This window comes from Coffea arabica, chromosome 7c (genome assembly GCF_036785885.1).
Source record: "Coffea arabica cultivar ET-39 chromosome 7c, Coffea Arabica ET-39 HiFi, whole genome shotgun sequence".
In the NCBI taxonomy this organism is placed as follows: Eukaryota; Viridiplantae; Streptophyta; class Magnoliopsida; order Gentianales; family Rubiaceae; genus Coffea; species Coffea arabica.
Window position 1 is genome coordinate 12,952,535 of NC_092322.1, and position 19,619 is coordinate 12,972,153.

Consider the following 19,619-nt stretch of genomic DNA (forward strand, 5'->3'; position numbering starts at 1 on the left):
TTTCTTTTTTAGAGCAACACCAAATTAATTAAGCGTGTTTTATCACAAAAATTAGAGCAACATCAAATTAGAGGACAAATTCCTCTATTAAAAAAAAACAATGACAAATTAGAGGACAAATTCCTCTATCGAAATAAATACTTTTTAGAGCTTTAAGTACAATTTTTATGTGTTTTTTGTGACAAAAAAAAAATTACAGACACTTCAATAATCCATACTCATAGCAATGAAATACTATATATTCCTCCTCCATATGATAAATGATTTATTTTCATGAATTATAAAAAAAAAAAAAAATTCTCAACCATCAATCCTCATAAACCAAGTTTTATTCTATTTCCCTGACCAAATCGTAGGTATATTTACCCGTTATCTTTTAGACATTTTCAAAACGATAGGACCAGTGATGCTACAGCAGGACAATCAAACTAATTGTTGGACAGTACTATTAAATAGCACAAACTGAATTTTAGTTTGATAACACTCAATGCGTTCCATTCATTCAAGATCGATCCAGTAGTCTTTTTTTTTTTTTTTTTTGTCACAACGATAGGATTCTTATAATCTAATCTAGTCTAATCTAGGGGGAAGGGGAGGAGATTCGATGTGAGTAGAAACTCCATCGAAAATGATCAACGAAAACTGTCACATATTATGACAATTTTGGTGTATGACAATTTTGGTGGGAGGCAAGGGTCGAACTCTTGACTCCCCAACACCACCAAGCCTTAGAAAGCTGGGCAGTTAAGGATCGATCTAGTAGTCTTTTTTTTTTTTTTTATCAGCAACGATACATTTGTATAACCTACTCTATCCTAATCTAGGAGAAGGGGAGGCTAAACCTACTCTATACTAATCTAGGGGGAGGGGAGCCTAAGGAGGCTATGGAAAGGGCTAATGGGTATACAGACTCAACTAGACCAAGGGAGTGCTATGGCACAACGCTTAGATTTTTTTCGCTGCTGGTGAGGTTTGAACCCTCACTAACAGCCCAAGGAGGGACTTAAGTCCCTCCCTGGTGGTCAGATAAGGGCTTTTAGAGTCTTCTGACAGTTGAGGATGGGAAATTTGCGAGTAGTGAAAAGGGTTTAAAAAAAAAAAAACAAAAAACGTTCTTTAGGAAAATGACACAATTTTGTTTCAAACTAGAAAACACATGCCCAGTCTTTTGGTTACTCAAAAAACTGGCCAACTTTGAACCGGAATTATTATTCATTTGCTGTCCACTAGAAGGTCCAAATTTAGTGGGGCCTCGTTTACAAGTGAGGCAAATGCTGCTATGAATCGAAGAATTGCACAATGTATCTCTAAGAAACAACTTTTACCTAATTTTTTTTTTTTTTTTTTTAAAATGGCACTTTACAAGCAACATAGGAGAAGAAGTAGCTGCCCCCTAATCCAAACAAGTTCACTTACATTATCCCAGCTAAAGCACTATAATACAATTCAACGAGCCTTTAGGGGCAGCCAGCATAGCAAGGAAGTTTCTGACTGCAAAATCCTAACTCCAAATTAAGTTGTGACTAATATGTGACTTCTTCAAATCTAATCAGATGGGATGGTGTAGCGCACCAATTTGATCTAATGGTGAATCAGTCTCCATCGATTTCTCCTGATTCAATTGGACCCTCCCTTATATAGGATAGCGTATGATTAGGAGTAAGAGTAGTGTAGAACGTGACGATCGACAAAATTATTAATAATAAATTGTCGTGTTCAAAAATTTCTTTTTCCTTATTAAAATTTGTTGTGTTTTTATATATTATTTTATTAATAACTATATTTATTGTTTTAGTACCTACATCTACATCTGCTGTGTCAATTTTCACACTGTACGCTTTCGCCACCACTAGTGACAGGGAGAGACCCGTGATCCCCTAGAACGGAGGTTTCTGCTGTACTATTGTTTAAGATTAGGCTAGCTCTGCTCAAATCTTACTTGTCGGAAACAATACTAATCTCAAGTTGAAAAACTGCAAACTACTGTTTATTGCCATTGGCCAAGTGCTACAAGGGCAGCACTCACCACTTGCTGCTTAACGTGTGCTTAGTTGGACCATATGCACAAACCCTCTCTTAATAAAAGAAAGTTCCATATTATTAGTATTTAGGGTTAATTTCAAACCCTCCTTGAGCTTTGAGACAATGATGGCAAAAAATGGGCCAACTTTGAATCCGAATTATTAACTAACTATTTAGTTGATCACCAAGAGAGTTTTAAAACTCTACTTAGATGTATATCAAGGGATTAAATCCCTTGACCTGCATTCTAATATCCAAACTTTTCTGAAAAAATTTTGCTTGCAGGTGCAAAGGCAATCGTTTGGATCAGCGGTGGTTCACCGGTTCCTTGACCTCTTTACCTCTTCCCTCCGCCAGGATAGTATAGAAATAAATGTAGAATAGAATCTATTGTGTCGACAATTAAAACAAAAAATCTGAATTATTACTTTTTTTCTTTTGCCATCATTGTCCACTAGAAGGTCCAAATTTAGTGGAGCCTCATTTACAAGTAAAGCAAATGCTGCTGCGAATGGAAGAATTGTACAATGTATCTTTAGAAAGCAACTTATACCTAATCTTCTTCTTCTTCTTCTTTTTTTTTTTTGTCCCTCAAAGAAGCACTTTAGGGACAGCATGGGGGAAGAAGTTGCTGCCTTCTAATCCAAACAAGCCCACTTGTACTATCCCAGCTAGAGCACTATAATGCAATTCAACGAGTCATTAAGGCATCCAATATAGCAAAGAAGTTTCTGACTGCAAAATTTTGACTCCAAATTAAGTTGCCTGGTGGAGGATTCCGCCATACTATTATTTTTTTTAATAAAATATCATAATTTCATTAAAATCTGCATTAATGTCAGAAATTACATCATTATATACTACTATTTTTTAAGGGATTTAGATTGTCTATGATTGTTTGTATCTGCAACTGCGGATTGCATTTAACAGTCGATTTCAGCTGTTAAGTGTTCTAAAAGTTGTCTGGGGTTGCAGGTATTCGGATCCTTATTAAGACTAGGTTGGCTCAAATCAATCTTGTCGAAACAATAATACTAATCTCGAGTCGAAAAGTGCAAACTACAGTGAACTGTCATCGACCAAGTGGGAGAATGGTAGCATCACTTGCTGCTGCTCAATGTGAATGTGCATAGTTGGGCCATCTATACAACCCTTCCCCGTCTATCTTTTGAGAGTGAAAAAGAAAGCTCCATACCAGTATTTAGGGATAATTTTAGAAACTTCCCTTAAGCTTTCTGATAATTTTACTCATAACTTTAGAAACTCCCCTTAAGCTTTTTGATAATTTTACTAAGTACTACAATTTTTAAAAATTATACTCGCCTCCTACTTCATTTGAAATGACAATAGTAGTATTAACATTTTAATGAAACTCCTTTATTCATTGGAATGCTTACATCAAGAATGGGTTTAAGATAGGGATGCAAATGAATCGAGCCGTTCGTGAGTTGATCACAAGCGGCTCGAGTCCGAGCTCGAACTGGGACTCGAGTTCAAAAATACTAAACTTGTTAGCGCTCGAGTTCGGACTCGAGTTTAAAAATATTAAGTTTGTTAGCTTGCGAGCTGACTCGAACTCGAATATATATATTTTTTATTTTAATAGTAAAATTATATATATATCCATAATATTTTATTATTTGTTAAGAAAAATATTATTTTATTTATTTTTTAAAGATAAAATAATTATTTTTTAAACTTTTTTAAGCTCAAGTTAGAGTTTGACATTTTGAGGCTTTACTCGATTAGACCAAAAATCGATTTGACTCGACTCGTTTGCACACCTAGTTTAAGATTATTCTTTTTTTTTCTTTCTTCCCCTTCTAATTCCTCCTATTTATATTTTGCCAACCAAATCATGTAGCTACCAATAGTGGTCCGGGCATCTATTGTATCTAAATGTCATTTACATTAACGATCTTTTTGACAAGTTAACTTCGAATGCGATCCAATTTTTTTGATGATCTTTTTGTATTTTTGGTATTAAAGTCAACAATAACTCAAAACGAAAGGTCCAAAACTACTATGAAACTATGGTAGTTTCACCACATGAAAAATCCGGAAAGTGTAAAAAAAATTATGGCAACACTCTCTTCTCCATTGTCATAGTTGCCTATCGTACAATATATAGGGGACTGGAAAACTTAGTACCTGTTCCTTATAATTATGCTAAATTACTTTACAATTATTTAGGAAAGCAAATTAAATGTTAATCTATGAGGACATTGAAGGTACTCATTTAAATTTTTTAACCAAATCAATGTTACATTAAATTTTAGTTACTAAAACTACCAAATCAAGGGAGGTAGGTGTACTATTTAAAACTTGGATGGAGCTCAGTGAAGTTTTCAATAAACTTAGGGGAGGTTTCCAAAATTATGCCTGGTATCTAAACTCTTCCATGTATGCCAATTAATCCAACCACTATGTTGTTCCGGTATATATGAGACAGGTTTGAAGTTGCTAAACCATTTTGTATATAACCTGGTGGTGCAAGAAACACAAAGCATGTCTGCCACATGAGTTTTGTTGTAAACAAATGTTGTCAAATGTTTCTTATTCACCTATAATAATATTTTCACTGTATCAGATATCTATAAGAAACAACCTGGGCTTCTTATACACAAATTTGCTAACATGCTGCTCAGTCAGCAACAGGAGATCAGTCCCATCTTCACAATATTACCTATCAAAGTAACATACATAATTCAAACTTCTCTATGAAAATCATCTTTTGCTCCTAGATGCAACAAACTATGAAGAAGAGGAAGGAGTATAGGATTCTTGTAAGGAGAATCCACCCATTGGCATCATGGGAGGCAAATGGTAGACTACACAAGGACTCTCATGGTTGTGAACTCCTTCATATGTTGTTATCACATAAGATGGGTCATCTCTATCTCTTTCTACCCTTTTCTTCACATGGCATCCTCCACTTGAACACTTGAAATAGTTCCTGTTCAGGGGTTAATCTTCTGTCAGAATCTACTTACACTTATAATTTCTTGCAACAAGCAATAACTGTTAGTAGTAGAAAAGAAGGACCAGAGAATTAAAAGAAGATCAATTGAGAGATAAGAAATGTGTTTTTGTTGCTGACTTGAACGAGTAACTTGTTAATCTATGACTCATCCCAAGCATCCGAAGGATTCTATGAGAAACTTTTAAGAGTTTACTCAGTTGGAAAAAAACCAGAGTCTAAAACAACCATCATTATGGAGGCAAAAGCACAGAAACAGACCAGGGAAGGATAAATATTCCGCATAATATTTAAAGAAAAAAATAAAAATTGAAAACCGACGAGTTAAAAGGGCTTCCCACATTTTTTCTGGCAGAAACTAATGGGAATGGCATGTACTTGGCAAGTTCATGTATAGTGTGCTTTTTGGCTTTTTCTGAAATTTAGTTTACAAGGTCTAGTTAATGAAAACAAGATGGTAGGGCAGATTAATCAGTATTGATGGGGTATCAATTAGAAAAGGAAAATTCTAATTGCTATGTCCAAATGTTGGAAGAGTACAGAGCTGAAGCATGAATGAGACGACGACTTTGGTGCATGAAAGTCTATAGTCCGCCTTGAAAGTGTCATTTAGTGCAAATGGACCTCTCAACACCATCACACTCAAGGAGTCAAAGGACGAACAGGTAATGTGCAGCCACAAATGTGGTTGAACAAGTCAATTAATTTTCCCAGTATCACTATCAGTGCTTTGAACCTTGATATTGAGGTAAAAGTGGCATGCTTTCATGAGAATATTAACCAAGGTCAGCTTGATAAAGAATAAATAGAATAGTGGAACAAGGGGTTGCCCCTATAATCAGGACAGGTTTAGTTTTTCCAGAAATATGGTTAACATGAATGAAAGAAATTGTCGAAAGGAAACAAGTCTTATGTGAGATGCGCTAAGGCTTATTTGCATATATGGTCATAGAACTCTTTCATTAACCAATCAAATTTTGAAAGCATTATCTAATATGCATCCAAATCACATCATTTATACTAATATGTTCAGTAAAAGAATGTAATGAAAGATAAACTAAAAAGAAGAAGTAAACAAGGCACAAATAGAGCTACAAATCTACGCTTAATTTCGGCAAATATGAGAGATGGCCGTAGTTTAGCTTCTTCAATTATCTGCTGCAAATTTTGCTTTCCCAATTTGAACCTTTCCTAGAAGAAGAAAACTCTGCTCTTGAATGAGGCCCCGACTTTGGCATTTCCTCTCTTTATGAATACTTAGACCTTTCCTTTCTTTTGTGAATACTTAGACCTGTCCATTTAATATAGCATGATCTTCATCATAATCTCTTTTAGACTAATCATCCATGACGACACTAAGCTTGATTACCAATTCGTCTTGTTAAAGTTTCACAAAAATCTTGAGGTCTAAGGAGCTAATTAACCTTAGATAAGGCAATTAATTCTTATGCAATTTGAATTAGGGATAGTCCATACAATGTTTCAATTCAGTGTTTAACTTAAGTGGGAGAGTTCGAACCCGAACATATCACTTCTATTCCCTCCTCCAAAACCACCTAACTCATCTTTCTCTCGAAAACTTTCTCCACTATGAAATAAGAAGAGGTTGATCCTACAAGATATTCTAGAAGCTTAAGAGTTACTCCTTTGACCAGTTTACAGTTGTGTAGGAACTATGTTTGCGCATCAATCATACGATTTGGAGGATATAAAAGAACATTAAAGGTATCTCATATTCAATGTGGACCAAAATTAGACTTTTCTAAATATTTGGTAGATTGATATTACTTAAGACAAAACTATATTAAGTTGCATGAGAGGGTATTGACTGCCTTTGAGTTTCAAACACTAATATTCACAAGTCATTTTTGCGACATAAACATAAAATAGCCCTTTTCAACAATTCAAAAGCTGTCCTAAATCAAGTTCATAACCATCCTTCCCTACCTTGTCAAACCTAGTTATTTTAACGGCTTTCTAGTAGATGTCCTCTGGGCATTAGTCAGTAGTACATCTACTTTGCATTAAGTTTACTATTTAGACTCGCAAACTCAGATTTTGTCTTCTAGACACTTTCTTGGTTTAGCCCTACTTTTTTAAAGAATTTAACACGTAAAAATCTTCATAACAAACCCTTCTTAACAAGCTTTAGTGAGCACTTGTTGCACAAACCCTTATTTTAGATCATGCTTCTAACACATATTAGCCAAAATATCCCCAAACTTATGCAAAAGAAGCCAAATCTCTTTGGGTAAATAACTGGCTCTAATTTACTTCATCAACCTAAACCATTAAAAGGCATCTCGGTCATTCATGGCAGCTGGGGTCAATTTTGACTCAGATAACCTTCAACATATGCCGGTGATCGGAGAAGCACCACAAATAGCATGGTAACTGAAGCCTGGGAACGTAGTGGATTTCAACATTCCCCAGCCCCCATCCATGATCCATCTAAAGTTTGATCGGAATTTGTCTGCCACTGTACAAGATAACCCACTCAGATAACCTACAACTTGCACACATTACGGCAAGTTTTGCTGCTCCACTGTACAAGAAAACGAAGGAACTCTTTGGGATGGATAGCAATCACCCAATGTTTATCCATAACTGGCCTATGATGTCATCTCATTTACGTCACTAAATGGTGCATGGATTAATACTTGGTTCTTATTCCTTCAAGAGAATGAGAGGCTCATAATAAGTTTAAAAGCACAATGATCTACATTCACGGATGGGACATGCATTTATGTTTAGCAGTATACGGTAATTCGATTCCGGGTACTTTGTTTTGCACAAATAAGAAAGTAAAAAATCAAGTATTTCAGATCAAAGAAATCTAATCTTGATAGTGTTGAGAATGATTATATGTGGACAAATGGGTAGATAAAAACTTTGTTTGTCAATGAATAGAAGTTGTGGATATGATTTTTCAAATGTCGTACAGACTTTGAGATGTGTGAAGACAATAGGCTTTTAAGAGTGTTTGAAATTATATTCAAATTTGATGCTTTAATTTAACCTCATATTGATGTCATATTTAATTACATGGGAGGAAACTAGTATGGTATAACTCGTTTGCACTGAGTGTATCAAAATTTTATCAACTTAGTTAATACTTGCCTAGCTCATAGATCATATTAAGGGTTGAATATGAATCATTTAAGGAAAATCTCAATAGATTCAGATTACACTAAGATGTTACTAGTGAGGTATATGATTTCTCAAAAACGAAAAGAAAAGGTTTGCTGCAGAAATTTAAGTGAGACTAAACAATTCTTCTTTATGATTGAAAGAAAGAAAAGCTCTTTAAGCCGAGATTAATCATAGAAGAGATGAGACCATTCTTTTTTTTTTTTTTTTTTTTTAAATTTCAACTTGTTATTTCCAAAAAGTTCCCATCCATTCTGCACAAAAAGAATGATGAAAAGAAAGAAAGGGAAAAAGGTACATATGATTGCTTCAACTTGTTTTACATATTCTTTCTAAGGCATGTGGTGTTTGATGTGTAGGTCCGACAAAAGTTACGCTATGCTATAAATCAACAAAGTTACATAGAGAAATAATTCATTTCCAGTTCTTGAGGAAAACACTTGAGATCATCAGCATGGTGCATCTGGTTCATCACATCAAAATAAGTTGAGGTCAATTACTTCCTTCTCTCAAATTATGCTTTTGGGGTTAAAAGAAATATGATTAAATCCAACAATAATAGAATTTATGCCATGACAATCCTCTTGTTGTTTGGTGTTTCTTAATATGCATGGACATTTTATGAAATCTTTGTGGACTTTTTTGTTGGATTGTGTATCAGTACGATCAGTGAGTATGCATGGAAGCAACGAGAGGGGACGAAATTACCTGATTAAAAACAACTTTGCACAATATAGATTTAGTTTGACCGCTCTATATGCATATCTTGTTCTTACACGGCTTAATCAATTCAAGACATGGGCTAAATCTCTATATTTATAACTACTGCATCTCTATCAATACCAATTGCACCTGGCGTAGAGTCGGGGATTAAAAAGGAATTAATCTTTGATTTTGTAGAATCGTCTAAAGCTGATTAGCTGATATTACCAATACATATATTTAGGAGATTACCTACAAAAAACAACGTTAAAAACACGATAAACAAACTTGTTTAGATTATTTGACAAGCTTAAGTAGATATGGTGTTTGATTTGGTTTATGTTCTATGAAATGACGTCTATTATTAACAAATTGATAATCATGGCCTTAAATTACTAATGCACAAGAAGAATGATGGAAGAAAAAAGGATTTTAATTTTGAAAAAACACATATACACATAGATTTAGGGTACCATTTACCTTGGATTTGGGCTGTTCTTGACCATCTTTTTCCCGTATTTCCTCCATTTGTAGCCGTCATCCATGACATCCAGCTTCGATTTAGTTCGAAATGCTACTTTACGCCCCATGTCCACTGCCCTTTTCTTCGTTATTCCGCTTTTCTGTTTCCTAAAGAAAATTAAAAAAAAAATCATATTTCTGAGCAACAGATTTTCAATATTCATCCTGTTAATCATAGTATATGTTACTTGCAGCAGAACGACATGAAAAACTCAAAAAATGGAATAGAATAAAATAAAATAAACTGGGATCTTGACAAATGGGGCGGTCGTATCCATGGACTTCTTGTTATCTGCAGAGGGATAAGATGACTTGCATGTTGCTAGCTGTTGCAGAAGGATGATTGGATTCAACCGTGATATTGCTGGCAACATTTTGCTGGTATTGGTCGACCGTATTTTGAGAAGCTAAATGAGCATCCTGATCGAAGCTGTAATAATCTTGCATCATGAAATAATCAGAAAATTGGAACTCCGATGAAGTCTGATGATGTTGATGATGATCAACATGTTGTGAATTATCTGGCATGACTCCTGCAGTAGGGTTAGGGTTAGGAAACATACAGAGGGAAGCATCCATTTCTTGAACTGAGGAGAGAAAAGTGTTTTAGTGTAGACTAGAAGAGAAAAAGTCTTGCTGGTATGAAGACCTGGGGTTGGGTGATTGGAGGACGATGACTAGCCAGCTTGCTCCTTGTGTTGCTTCAAATAGTGAATGCTACAAGTAGTAATATTCTACAGCTGGGGCTAATTTAAGTTTGCACTCCCTAATGTCTTTTGCAATTTCCACCTAGCACCCAATACTTTTATCTTGTATAATTAGCATTCTCTACTTACTAAAATAAGGGTTCCTTTATTTATTTATTTTTTCTGGTCAATTGACAACATCTACACTAAGCATCTTATTCTACATGGGAGGGGAAATCTAACTGGATTATATAAGAGTTTAGATGAAAAACGGACCTATTTAGACTAAAGGAGTGCTGTAGCACGCTCTTCAGATTTGAACCACCGACCTACAAGTTAAAGATTCATTTTGATGGCCCTCAAAGGCTTATATTGTTGATGGCAATAGATAAAAACATCCAATGTTACTCGGTTTCATTTTGGAATTATCAAAGATTACTGCTCGCTTTCAGCATTGGAAACAAAAAGTGTCGTGGCATAAAAGCACATGTAATTTGTATATCATCAGTAATAAATAATAATGCGTGAGATGAGGGCAGTTTGAAATCAATTGATAATTTTTGTGTAAAATAATGAAAATTCAAAATTACAATGTAATAGTAGTAGTAGTTGTTGTTGTTATGTCAAAGGTGCAATGTGCTCTAAACAAATGCTGAAGAGACAAAACGTGAATGAATAAAAACTTGAAGGGTCCAAAAGTTGAATTAGTCCTTATTGCTGCGCCTGCTAAGAATTTTCCTGGCTTGATTTTCCATGTTGCAGCTTCGTATACACATTCGTGGGGGGATGGGATGAAGGTGCTGATTTTATTGCGCGGTTGACAAGCAGTGGATCATATGTGCCCATGGGATGATGTCATATAGCTGACCTGGGGTCTTCTACGAAAGATGTGAATGATTTATGATCAGGACTCTCTCCAATATTTAGAGATTTGTGTTTGGATTGCATTTTTCATGATTTTTTATGGAAAAAATACTGCAGCGATTTGATGCATGTGAGGGAAAAAAAGTAATAGAGAAATGTGATCACGGAAAACGACGTAATTTTCCGACGAAAAATCGCAATCCAAACAAGGCAAAATTTCTTTAGGAAATCAATCTCAGTCATTTTATTGTAATATAATAAGTTATATATAGGCAAAAGATCAAATTTGATTAACAATACCAACCATTAATTTGATCAAGAAATTTATGCAATTGTTTGGACTTTGTCAATCTCAGTACATGCACAATAATGTTCAAGCTGCAAAATAATGTTCAATTGAGTTACTTACAGTCATAAAGCTGATTGTGTTTCTGAATTTGGCAGAATATGTAGTAAGTGATGTAGATTGACTTGGTGCAGAGAATGCAACAAAATTACCAAGACATCAAAATATCACCAACAATTGTGTCTATATGTATATATATATCTCCAACTTTGAGTGACAAAATCAGCTAAGGTAACCGTGACTTCCGGCTACCATTTTTCTTCAATGGACTTTGGAAGCACCTTAGAAGCTAGGGCACCAATGGCCCACCTGCCATCTGAATAGAGATGGTCTGCAAATCCTGATCTGTCACGTTTGAGGGTTTTCACAGGGTGTGTTGGTGAGGTGGCAAAATCTTGTGTCACTTCTTAGATTTTCATTATTGCTCTTAAGAAATGTCCTTCTCAAAAAAACTGTCAAGGAAGGACCATAATTTTCTAATGTCCACTCTTTCATTTTCACAAGGAATATTAATATTTCTTTTTCGTGCACTGGAGTTGAATAAATGACTAAACTAACAAGGTAACCACTATTTTAATAGAATAGCATTAAGGATTAACTCGATCATTAAATCAAAGATCATAATTTTACCTTAATTAGTTAGCAACGAACACCAAAAAAAAAAAGTCTCTAAATTGCACATACATTCATTGCCCTACTAGCTAGCTACTACTAGTATGTGTAAACTAGTAAATTTTTGGCAGTCTTTTAGTTCATGGCACGTTCCAAATTGGGCTTGTCAAACTGGGAAAATCAAGAAATTTAGTTACTCTGAAGATAGATTAATATGTGGCCTTTGCTTTAAATTGTTGCAGTAATATAGTCAAGAAAGCGTTGAGTAAAAGAGTAAGAAATGATTGCAAACCAAAATTCTGCAAACTGTAAAGGTGCTAGGCCACATCATGCCAAAAGTAAGTAGAAAATGGGAAGTGGAAAGCCTGATAACTGATGTGAGTTGAGAAAGAGCTGAGAAGTGAGGAAGCCAGCAAGGTTTTGAGGCTGCTGCATTTCTTTTTTAGGCTGCTGCATGTCTTGACTAAACCTTGACAAAAATAACTTGGCAGACTTATCCATTATTTCCTGTTTGTGGAAACCCGGAAATCTCTTGGGTAGGGTTCCAAAAATGAACCATATAGAATGATATTATTATATGCCCTCAGATGACTCAATTGTCAATCCAAGTGGAGGTTTCTTCTGTCTCCGTTTCTTCAAGGGTCAATGTAGAATTTGAACTTTTAGATGAGAAAAGGAGAAATTTAAGAGTTGAATAAAAACCTCTTCTTCACTTAATCAAAAGGTGAAGATTGGACTTTGTCACAAAGGCTAAAGAGGGGTCCCTTATAACCCCGGCCAGTATATATCAAGCCGGGAGTTCAAGTTTGTTCAGGCGTTTGTTTGCAAGAGAAGCAGTGTTTTGTAGATTCGTGAAAATTTTAGAACGCGCAATAGTGCACTTGTATGGTTTAAAGGTAGGTTATGTCTTCCAATTCTGCATGAACGAATTGGAGTTTTCAATGTAAAAAGGATTAATTTTTTATACACTGACTGATCGATCGTGTATACATTGTCATGTTTAGATGAACGTCTCCCATGTGTTAAATTTGAATTACAAATTGAAATTTTACTTATGTGGGGGCATTCATCTAACGATGATATATAGTGTATACATTGTTAGTGTATATAAAATTTACTCATATAAAAATATAAAATGAATAACCAAAAAGGTCACTAAACTATTAAGTATGGCACAGATCAGTAATTAGACATTTTTTTTTTTGTAAACACAAATGTCACTAAATTGGCAAAACAGGCGACTGAGGTAATTTTGTCAAATTCTACCAATCAATAACCATTTTGGCAAACTGATCTTTTACCTGTAGAATTTGACAAAATGACCTCAGTAGCCCCGTTTTTGCCAATTTATGGTCACAAAAAAAAGTTTAATGACTAATCCATACCGTATTTTTGGCCTTTCACTCAAAAATATATGAGTACTATTGTTGTCTGTCGTAATCTTAAAAAAAAAAAAGAATTAAGGGTGGAAAGGGCCTTGCCGTCTGCAGTCCATCTGACTTGGGACCTCAAGTTGATGCAATCTTGACTTCGTGGTTTTTGGGCTAAGGACTATGTTGAAATTGAATCCAATTACACCTAAAATAAGCCGCGTAGACCTATTCAAGACTTGAGGCTTTTGCAGCCCAATCAAATATTCAAATGCGAGTGCCTAGATTCAGCGACCCCATGTCTATTGGACCTCATGTGACACTTCTCGTGCGTGTGAAAGCATTTTACTTAAAAACTATAAATATCAAGGCACATTTTATATGTGAACAAATAATAAAAAAATTTACAATTATTATCTATAAAAATTGGTTTTACACTTTAAAAAATTTGTTCAATAAGTTTATGAAAGTGAAAAAGTATATAGATGGATGGATAGCTTTCAAGGTAAAAATTTCAATAAAAGTTGCAGAACAAAAGTTTTAAGATAATTCTTTGAAATACACGCAATCATCGGAAACATCCTCAAAAAAAGTTTTGGTTACGAAATTATACAAAAGTAGTATTAAGCGTCCTAAGTTTTAAACTACAAACTTTAGTTGATTGAAGTGATACACTAAATCTATTTGGAATATTTTCCATTGGCACCTAAGAAATATATTAGTAACTGATTGGTGACTCTTTGGAATCTAAATTCATCTCTTCTAATTTTTTTTTTTTTTTTTTTTTGCTTAAAGTCTCAGAGGACTTCTATATTCACAAACTTTTAATTTAATCTAATACTTGACCCTAAAGCAATCTGATCTAAGCCAAAAGAATCAGCAATCATGTTGGCCAACACAAATAATGTACAGATGCTTTAGAATTTTTTATGGTTCACTCCATTTTTGATCATTTCTTGAATAGCCCATCTGGTAAAGGATCTTCATAACATCAGAAATAGGACAAAGATGTCACTACAAGGGAAACATAAAAAGTTGAAAGCCCAGCATTTGATTGAAGAATCAGAAAGAGTCACACAATTGAAATGGTCCATAATTTTCTTCTTTGGAGAGATAGAAACACACACACCCAATTAGATTAGAAACACTCAGAAAATCAGCGGCTAAACGATCCATTAAGAGTAATCTAAGGACACCCCACAAGAAATCCACGTCCAGCGAATTGGTAACTGAACGAGGGTCCTATGAACCTTAAACCCAAGCTAAGGAACCCACGTCCAAACTGATGTGGGAGGGACCATAATTTTCCTGGATGCCACTTGATTTCCTCTGCAGATAACTAGTCAATCAATTTCCTATACTTTGACTTGCACATATGAACAGGCAAGGGAAGCATATTTATAACCTGATGAACTTTCCAATCACACTGGAGTTCCGGTGTGTTGGTGAAAAAGAATGCTGACCTTCGAGAGATGCAAAAGTTTATACAAGCAATCCTCAACAGCTTGTATGAAATGCAGCCTAGTTTTACTTGGCACAAATCTGTGTATTGCAATATATTCATATAAGTTATGAGTCAACCTACGAAAAACAGACTTAAAACCATCACATTTCCTAAAATGACAGATATAAATATGGAACTTTCAAAATCAATCAATGGGGTGTGTCATTCCTTATTTTGTTTTTGTCGTTTAAGTCGTCGTGTATCCCATAGTGCAGGAGTAAAAGATATTCCATAAGGTAATATGGTATATCCAGAGAACGGATCCAGATACATGTGAAGTTTGTAAGAGTAATTTTGGCATTAAACTCAAGCTTAAGTTAGTTCTTTTTCATGCATCCAAATCATCAAACAGCATGTTTTGACAATTGTTCTGTTCAACATAATTGATATATATGCGACACTGAGACAATTAACTTTGAGTACACATAGCTTTCTATGGGAGCAAACAGAAAATCTTTTTCATTATTTTCGTGCTTTTGAATTTTCTAATCACTTCAAAAGTTCCAAAATACTCTCGTAAGTTATCAATGAGTTAGTGGTACTCTTTTATCACATGAACTTGATTTAGGCCAAGGCAAGCAAAGAATATTCAAGAATGATGGTTGGACCCATGATTAAAATAGAGAATTTGTGCCAGGAACAGGAAAAGACATGGCAACCATTCCAAACTCAAAATGATTAAACAACAGTTCTGAGAAGTCATTTGCCAATGTCATTTACCAATGAACAACCATTCAAATAATTGAACCAAGAAGATCTATATTTTCCCCCAAACAAAAGCATAAAAGATTGAATCATGGGATGCACGATTCTTCATCAAACAATCAAGAAGAGAACCTATTCGTTTCACATGACACTAAAAAATCTAGCTCTGCTGGCAGGTAGAAGATTTGACATGCTTAATGAAATTCACATGCCTGACCGCCCTACCTACAGATGATGAGAAAAAAGCAGGTACTATCAACAAGAAGCTTGTGGAAGTTGCAGAAAGTGGCTGCCTTTTTTGTTCTTGAACTATTTGTACTTTGATAGCTTATCCAAATTTTTTTGTCCAACTCTTTGGAAACAACAGCAAAGCAAAGCCAGCAACATACCAAGTCCTCAGACACTCAAAAAGACTTTGAAAAACACTGCTATGTCCATCCGGAAAAGGAGTTTGCTTAAGATAATTGTTATCGGGGATAGCGGGTAAATAATTTAAACTTTCTCTACTTTATTTTCTGTCTGATCTTTTATTTTCCCCTAATCTTGTTTTTTCTTTTTTTGGTCCATTTTTAGAACTTTTTTCTAGTCAAAAGCTAATATTGTAACTTCATGCTTGTTTCTGGTCTAATGCGTGAGCTTTTGTTATCGAGCTTTCAGGGTGGGAAAGACATCTTTGATGAATCAGTATCCTTGTTATCATTAGTTCAATAGGCAGTACAAGAAGTTTCTTGTCCATTATGCATGTTTGTATTAGTTGTCAATAACAACTGCTTTGGATATATGCATTGCTGTTACTTGACAAAATTCTGGATTGACCAAACCTTTGCAAAAATTGCTTCTGTTTTCTATCAGCTGTCAGTTATTTTGATCACTAGTGTTACCTTCAACAACTTGATCATGACAGTCAACTAATGACTATTCATTTGCCCTAATTTTGCATCCTAATGAACCACATACTCTTTTTTTCCCAATATATGGTGCATTGAAACAAAATGTAATTGTTGAACTATGCAACAAATTGCTATAGGATACGAAGGCATTTCCATTTTAAGTTTCTAAGAAAAATTTTTAACTTCTTGTATGCGTTCATTTAGGCCAGGCCTTTACATTCAACTAGTGGTTTCATTAACTACTGAATAGATATGTACATAAAAAGTTTACACATCAATACAAAGCAACAATTGGTGCTGATTTTTCCACCAAAGAGATACAGATTGATGACAAACTAGTTACCTTGCAAGTGAGTGATTATTCAAACCAGCTCCCTTGTTTTTCTGAGATGAACTTTTGGAGAATCTGTTAGGCTAAAGGTCGAAATTTGAACAGATATGGGATACAGCAGGACAAGAAAGATTTCACAGCCTTGGTGCTGCATTTTACAGGGGAGCAGATTGTTGCGTACTCGTGTTTGATGTCAATCTACTCAGATCTTTTGAAACCCTTCAAAATTGGCATGCAGAGTTTCTCAAGCAGGTGATCAATGAATCCGGAAATCTGTTGTTGAGAATTTTTTTTTTTCAGTATGCAAATGTATGACTGTGTAACCTTCCCCTTTCAAGATCCTGCATCAGCATGAAATTCTCCATTTTGGTTTTGGTTATGTTTGAGGGGCATTCTTTAACCTTGTTAATCGAAATGGAGATGACATGTTAAGTCGTTAACTGGTACTAATTGCTAGAATGATCCAAGAATTTGTGTTAATGTGGACTCCATGTATTATGCAGAACACAAAACCAAAAGGATCTGCTGTGATTCCCACGCTACCTTTTATTTCTTTTTGGGGCCAGACCACAAAACTTTGTCCAAGATACTGGCTAACTTTATGTTACTTAATTGCAAGATTTAAAGAGAATCAAGTCTGTTCATCACTTTTTTGTGCATTATGTTATGTAAGATCAACTTTTTTGGAATCCTTCTGCTTGACCAGTTGTTACTTTGTCTTTTAGAAGGTATTGAGGTAATTTCTGGTACCATTAATTCTCAGACAAACGCAGTCCAGCTCTTCCAGTTTAATCTCTTTTTGTCAACAATTTTCTCTTTACGTGGCTACAGGCAGATCCTGTCAATCCTGAGTCCTTTCCTTTTGTGTTGATTGGAAACAAGGTCGATGTGAATTATGGGAGGAGCCAAGCGGTAAGAAAACAAATTCAATAAGAAATTCAAGAGAAAAATGAAAAACTTTGCTGCCAGTTTGAGTCTGTAGATCATCCACAACTGCAGGTACCTGAGATGACTGTTAAGGACTGGTGTGCTTCCAGAGGAAATATACCTTATTATGAAACCTCAGCTAAAGAAGATTACAATGTTGATCATGCATTCACTTCCATTGCTAGAATTGCTCTTGCATATGAACATGACCATGGGCAGGACATGTAAGTATAATCTGACGTATTCTTTCCATTGTGTATCCTGCCTTATGAAACTTTGTTTTATGCATCTACTGCAAAGTTCTGTAACTTTTATTCCTTGATTTTATCGCTAAATTCACATTTCTTTTGCTTTTGAATTGGACAATCTCTTTTGTTTTAGTTGGCCAGATCAAGAGATACCATCTTACTGGTGAGTGTATCAAATTTTGTACTACATCAGCCTTATCCATAATCTTTGCAGCATGTACATTTTAAATTCCACAGCTACTAGATATAGACCAATCCCATGATATTAGCCTGAACTATTGGAGGACATGGAACCATGGTTCCTCAAAATAAGAAATATACATGAAAACTCACTGAATGGCCATCAAGAAAATGATGATTCAGGTTGTGCAGTGCTCTGATCACTGATAACATTGTAGAATTCTACAAGTCATACACTTCCATGCATTATCATAAGTCTTCTTATCATAAAGTTTTCATAATTTTGCACAAATATGAGATGCTCCTCTTTATCCTACTTATCCAGCTCCTTTCTTTATCTCTTAGAACTAACAAAGGAGGACTTGTTCAACTTATTTGTCTCACAAGGCATTTGATGCACTGGTCATTTTTTGCAGTGACCTCCCAAGAATACCAGAATCCCTTTCAGGAGTTGAGCAGCAGAGGGGAGGATGTGCATGCTAACTTTGCTAGCCAACATTGACCAGTCCAGTTGACGACATTACAGTTTATTACTTCATTCTTTGGTGTTTCATGATCTCTGTACAACACTCTCTTGTTTTCTTTATCAGTTCAACCTAGCCAGCCAAATGCTGACTACAAAAATGTTTTGTAGTAGCAAAGAAGTCCGAAGTTGTTGTACAATTCTTAAAGAATTCAGCCAAGTTTTGCCATCTAGGTACTTGCATACAATTGCAGGGCGCAGGAGTTCTTAGGAAATGTCCATTGTGTTATCTCTACTTCAAATTCTGGGAGATGAATTCAACAACAATTGTTGAACCATGAATAAGATATCTCATTATTCTTCATCATAATCTGATTACAGCTTCATTTGTAAGCCTGTCCTGTCCTGTCCCCTCATTTTCCTGCTTTGTCTTTTTCAGGACCATTTTGTTTTTCTGTACTAACTGTAAACATGGTCCTATGGTTATGAAGTCATGAATGAAATGATGAGAATGACAGAACTTTTTTTTTTCAACAATGCTTGAAAATCAACCAACTTTAAGGGGGATCCATTAAACTCCACTGTCCAGGCAATGGCTGACTGGAAGGGGAGCTCAATGGACCTTAAGGGGGGGATCTCTCACACTCTCAAATCGATGTGGGAAAGGGGAGAGGGAAACACTCAGACTGACGCTAGCTATTAATAATCAATATATGAGAAAGAAAAACAAATACAATGAATGATGACACCTTAACTGCCTGTAAGAATAAGACAAATGGGTATCCAGATTTAAAGCACCATATCATTGACTCATTAGATGCTATTTGGCTGTTATTGGTGCTTAAATGTTTCATTACAAGTTTATGCAGGATAAGTAGTTGAGTAAGATGCTATTAATAATCAGTTATTGGCTCTAGTAGTGGAATAATTGTTGGACTTGAATGAATAGAAGTTTTTGAGAAATTAATTGTCAGACAGGGGAAAAATTAAATGACCCTTAGGATTAATCAATAAAACATCATGGATGGCATACAAAGTCCTCAAGTGACTCCAAATCTGGAATGAGGATGCACATGACTTTGCTAACTTGGTTCACTGGCTTATTTGTTATGCACAA

At 35.1% G+C, this 19,619-nt stretch overlaps 2 protein-coding genes across 5 annotated transcripts; one reads left to right on the forward strand and one right to left on the reverse strand.

Moving 5' to 3' along the window:
* Window positions 1–4,546: 4,546 nt before the first annotated feature.
* LOC113700452 (uncharacterized) lies at window positions 4,547–10,110 on the reverse strand. Of its 3 annotated transcripts, XM_027220904.2 has the most exons (4): window positions 10,026–10,110; window positions 9,693–9,909; window positions 9,335–9,484; window positions 4,547–4,978 (listed from the first exon to the last, which is right to left on the reverse strand). In XM_027220904.2, exons 2-4 carry the CDS (start codon window positions 9,902–9,904, stop codon window positions 4,777–4,779), a joined length of 564 nt encoding a protein of 187 aa, XP_027076705.2. In that variant the 5' UTR covers window positions 9,905–9,909; window positions 10,026–10,110; the 3' UTR covers window positions 4,547–4,776. The 3 variants fall into 3 exon arrangements, with proteins under 3 accessions (XP_027076705.2, XP_027076704.2, XP_027076706.2); XM_027220903.2 differs by lacking the exon at window positions 10,026–10,110 and having other exon boundaries at window positions 9,693–10,010; XM_027220905.2 differs by lacking the exons at window positions 4,547–4,978; window positions 10,026–10,110 and adding an exon at window positions 8,438–8,615 and having other exon boundaries at window positions 9,693–10,010.
* A 5,352-nt stretch (window positions 10,111–15,462) lies between these two features.
* LOC140010143 (ras-related protein Rab7-like) lies at window positions 15,463–18,872 on the forward strand. 2 transcript variants are annotated; one of them, XM_072056534.1, is made up of 9 exons: window positions 15,465–15,712; window positions 15,831–15,946; window positions 16,121–16,147; window positions 16,604–16,703; window positions 16,790–16,936; window positions 17,516–17,596; window positions 17,684–17,835; window positions 17,993–18,022; window positions 18,456–18,872. In XM_072056534.1, the coding sequence occupies exons 1-9, from the start codon at window positions 15,695–15,697 to the stop codon at window positions 18,520–18,522; spliced, it is 738 nt and encodes a 245-aa protein (XP_071912635.1). In that variant the 5' UTR covers window positions 15,465–15,694; the 3' UTR covers window positions 18,523–18,872. The 2 variants fall into 2 exon arrangements, with proteins under 2 accessions (XP_071912636.1, XP_071912635.1); XM_072056535.1 differs by lacking the exon at window positions 17,993–18,022 and having other exon boundaries at window positions 15,463–15,712.
* Window positions 18,873–19,619: the final 747 nt, after the last annotated feature.

Coding starts and splice junctions, on each gene's coding strand:
- LOC140010143 (XM_072056534.1), top strand. Junction 16,148..16,603: donor AAGACATCTTTGATGAATCA/GTATCCTTGTTA, acceptor ACTACTGAATAG/ATATGTACATAAAAAGTTTA. Junction 17,836..17,992: donor CATGACCATGGGCAGGACAT/GTAAGTATAATC, acceptor CTTTTGTTTTAG/TTGGCCAGATCAAGAGATAC.
- LOC113700452 (XM_027220903.2), bottom strand. CDS start 9,955: ATGGATGCTTCCCTCTGTATGTTTCCTAACCCTAACCCTACTGCAGGA. Junction 9,485..9,692: donor TCTGCAACAGCTAGCAACAT/GCAAGTCATCTT, acceptor AATTTTCTTTAG/GAAACAGAAAAGCGGAATAA. Junction 4,979..9,334: donor AAGAACAGCCCAAATCCAAG/GTAAATGGTACC, acceptor ACCCCTGAACAG/GAACTATTTCAAGTGTTCAA.